The sequence below is a fragment of the Limulus polyphemus genome, unplaced genomic scaffold (assembly GCF_000517525.1).
Source record: "Limulus polyphemus unplaced genomic scaffold, Limulus_polyphemus-2.1.2 Scaffold116, whole genome shotgun sequence".
In the NCBI taxonomy this organism is placed as follows: Eukaryota; Metazoa; Arthropoda; class Merostomata; order Xiphosura; family Limulidae; genus Limulus; species Limulus polyphemus.
In genome coordinates this window covers 952,374-956,590 of record NW_013665726.1, presented here as the reverse complement: position 1 = coordinate 956,590, position 4,217 = coordinate 952,374, and the positions used below count along the sequence as shown (strand labels likewise).

At 27.8% G+C, this 4,217-nt stretch overlaps 1 protein-coding gene across 1 annotated transcript in view; it reads left to right on the top strand.

Annotated features, from left to right (window-relative positions):
- The window catches only part of LOC106472026 (protein arginine N-methyltransferase 1), a 44,082-nt gene that overhangs the window by 20,453 nt on the left and 19,412 nt on the right, over positions 1–4,217 (top strand). Inside the window, exon 4 of the mRNA XM_013932658.2 lies at positions 445–508. Coding sequence (XP_013788112.1) covers positions 445–508 — 64 coding nt within the window. The remainder of the gene's footprint in view (positions 1–444; positions 509–4,217) is intronic.

Sequence of the window (4,217 nt, the reverse complement as noted above, 5' to 3'; positions counted from 1 at the left end):
ATATACATGTATATTATTCATACCTTCGGTGTATAGTACACAAGCAGATTTTGACATCAAATTTTGGAATAAAAAAGTGCATCTTATACACCAAAAAATACGGTAATTAATTACACGTCACTAGTCAACATAATCACTGATCATTGATTAAATTGCCAAGCTCTAAATCTTGCTGTATATTAAAGCAGGAAATGCTTATATTATTTATTTTAAAAGTAACTTGAAGAGATATTTTGGAGAAAGTAAATATTTATTAGTTAATAAGTTAATTCAACATCTCAGAAGGTGAATTATATTAAATCTGATGAAACAGGAGCAAACCTATCAAGATAATTACACTCAATCTGTAATATGTCAATGAAAATAGGAGTTGAACTAATATTTCTTGTATATTTTTGTCTCTTTGTAGTTGGTTTTATTAAACTACTAATCTATTGTTCACAGATAGAATGTTCCAGTATAGTTGAACATGCAGAGCAAATAGTAAAAGAAAATTATCATGATGATGGTAAGAGATTTTGGTTAGAAAAGTCTTTTTTATATTTTTTTGTAGAAAAACTAAAGAAACATTAACTTCTGTTAATTTCAGAAATATTTTTGTATCTTTTGTGTTTTTCAAGTTTGTTTTATCAAAGAAGTTTTCTAAAAAGGGCTAGTATTTTTGCACAACTTGTTGGTTAATAATAGAAAAAAAAAGGAAAACTTTTCTTACAAACATTTTATTTTATTTTAAAGGTAATTTGAACATTAGCTATTTGGTTGGGGCAGCAATGCTGCTGTTGCCATTTTGTTTGTTTTTGAAATATGCCATAATTCTCCATTGATCTGTTTGAATCAAATAATGAAGACATGTTTTAATGCTTCTATTTTTATTTAACCACTAGTATGTGTGCTCACTCATTTTGACTGACTTTGTACTAAAGCGTTATTGAATCAACCCAAGTTAAAAGTGATTTTCAGGCTAAGAATGAAAATATTTCTTTTCACAATACAGTTTTCATATTTCATTTTCATAACCTCTTGAACTTCCTAAATATTTTTTTTCTTCTAAACTTTCTATTTGTGTATTGGTTCTATTGCTGTACTTTGGACCCATTACTGCACATGAAAAGGAATAAGTTAGAGTGGAATACTATAAGCTGCTTCCTCTAAAGCTAATATAAACATAAGAACGGGTTACCTATACCCAATACAAGCTCACCTTTCCCCATCTGTAGAGTTCATGAACTTTTAATTAAACTATATTTAATGAAGTTTTGTTTTATAAACTGCAAAGTTTCTAATTCATTCATTGTGCATAGAAAATATACATAAAAACAATAATGTAGTACTCACACTCAAAGCAGTTTTTGCATTATAATAATGTAGTTTGGGAATCCTCACACTTTCTAACAAATTTGGACTTGCAAAAAAAAATTAATGTAGCTTTCAAATATGTATTTTAGAACACACAAAAAGTGTATTGGTCACTAAAGTAGAATGTCCCAAATCTACTATAATTTATCTGGCTTACTAAGTAAGCTATAAATAGTTTTAAAAATTCATTAGTTAAGCACTTACTGCTCAATCCAAACCACATAATTCTTGTCTAATAGCTTTTGCTCCCAAAAGTAAATAAAGACATCATAAGATTTATGTAGAGGAAAATCCATTCTTTATGTTGGTTATAAGTATATCATTCAGCCGTGTAAGTTTGATTAGCAAACAATTTTGAAAGTTGGGGAGATACATTTGACAAATTTATTGATTTTTCAGCAATTAAAGAGGGTAGGAGGCTCAAATATTTAGATTTGTGCTTGTAATTTTGTATAGTTTGTGCTTCTAATTGCTTGGAAAATGTCGAAGCCTATTTCTGGAATTGAGAATTTGGGAGTTCAGGTATATCATGTGACATTGGAAAAATAAGATTGAAAATTATTTGAATATTTCCTTTTGAAATCAAGATGTTAAACTTAGATAATATAAATATTTGAAATATATACTATGTCTTCATGCAAGTTTATTGACACACATTTGCATTAATAATAAAGTTGATTAATTACATTTTGAATGCAACACTAAAAGGTTTTAACTTATACAAAAAAAGCCAGGCCCAGATGCATAAGGTTAAAACAAAACACTTGTAGTTAGGTCGCAACTTTGTGTATGTGTGTTTATGGTATTCAAAAAAGTAATATTCAGTAAATAAGGACTTGAGTTATCAGAATATTTTATTCGCCTACTGTACTCAAGTATAACTAAAACTTATCTGATGTCTTCTCATCTAAGAAAATTCTGTAGCTTTTGAACAGAAATAATTTATCATACAAACACTTTCACTCTGACTGAAAATTTTCCCACGAAACCATAAACTACTGATCAAATCACTGTTTATTTTACTATGATATGAAAAGACTCATTCTTGCCTTATCCAGTCATATTTAAACATTGTTTATAGCTATTTTTAAAACTGTTTCATTAGTAAATGATCAAACCACATGATGTGACATCAGAGACAGGTGGCAAGGGAAATACTTGAAAACAAAAATAGGATAATATGCTCTCAAGGGGTAATAGATTATTAGAAAAAAGTTTTAATCTTTGGGATGGGCAAAAACTAAAACAGTTGGAAAGATCATTGTTTACTGGCAAAACTCTTAGGAGGTGTGCAGAAATGAAAATTTGAGTTATTTTAGTTTTCTTTGTGAATTACACTAAATAAATGTTAGAAAAGTACAAATTATCAATTGTAAAGTACACTAAATTTGAATAACAATACTGGTGATCACAGAAATATCAAAGCATGCTGCATAGGGTATTTTAGTTTTTTTAATCTTGCAAGAGAATTATTAATTCTAAAGCCTTTCTGATAATTTTTTAATGCAAATTGGTTAAAGTAAGTACTCTATCTAGTAAGCTGTTTGTTATCAAGCACAAAGCTACACAATTAGATATCGATGCTTTGCCCATCAGATATCACAAATGTAATGATGATGATATATTACTTGGATAGTTTGAGTAATCAAAAATATTAGTAATTAGAATCACTAATTTTCATTAGTTGATTATTTTTAAGTTGTGCCACTAATCAATTAAGCTGAACAAATTTGAATTAATTGAAAATAGCAATGAAAAATGATAATGGCATATTTCAATTATGGATAGTTGTATAATCAGTTGAATAATTGATTATTTTCATGAAATCTAATCATAATTTCTATTACTGAAAAATTTGAATAATTGAAAACAGTAATAAATGGAAACACTAGTTGATTCTTTTTGTGACATTACCATATCTACATGGGTCCAATACACTAAACCAACTTCATATTGGAAAATTAATATTTACTATAATTCCAAATTTACCATGTGAATCTTCACAAAATTTGCTAAGCTTTTAGTAAACATGAAAAGTCTGTTGTACACAAAAATATCAGGTTTTTTAATAAAGTATTTTTACTAAAGATTTGTCTGTGAATTTAGGAAGTCATTCTGACTATTTTGAGTAAAAGATGATTTTCATGTTAAGAATAAGAATATTTTTTCATCTTACAGTTTCATATTCCATTTACATAACCTCTAATCCTCTTGACTCTTTCAGCACAGGATCAGTCCCAGGGACTAACCTCGTAACCATTTTGTGCTTGTTATAGTTTTCATGCTATAACTTTTAAATTAGTAAGCGTATGTTAACAAAATTTGGCAGATTATCAGTAAACATTACAATGCTTTCATACACAAAATATCAATTTTTTTCATTAAGTCTTAAGGTTTGTAAAGCAATGTTTTTCTCATGCTTGCTTTTTGTTGTTGTTGTTGCCTATCCAACATGCAAAGTAATTTTTCATTTTAAGATTAAAAATCCTTTTATGCATCAGAAAATGTTTCAAATTTCACTTGTGAAATCTTTATAACATCCAGATGGTTATCAATTGTTTCTTAAGAAAAGAACTTTATATTTTATATGTTATTTTCACTAAAGAATCTCTGTATTGGTTAGATAAATTTGACCAACCTTCTAACCACCAAAAAAAAAAAAACGAAATATAAATTATGCCTCTTTCATTATAGAACAAACACAGATTATAACACAAAAGCATAAATGTTGAGACTAAATAGCTTAAGTCTCATAACATTATACAGTTATATATATTTATTATTTTTATTATATTGACCTTTCAGCCATGTATGGCTAACAATACATAAGTTACAATGATGTGGCTCACCTTCACTCATAT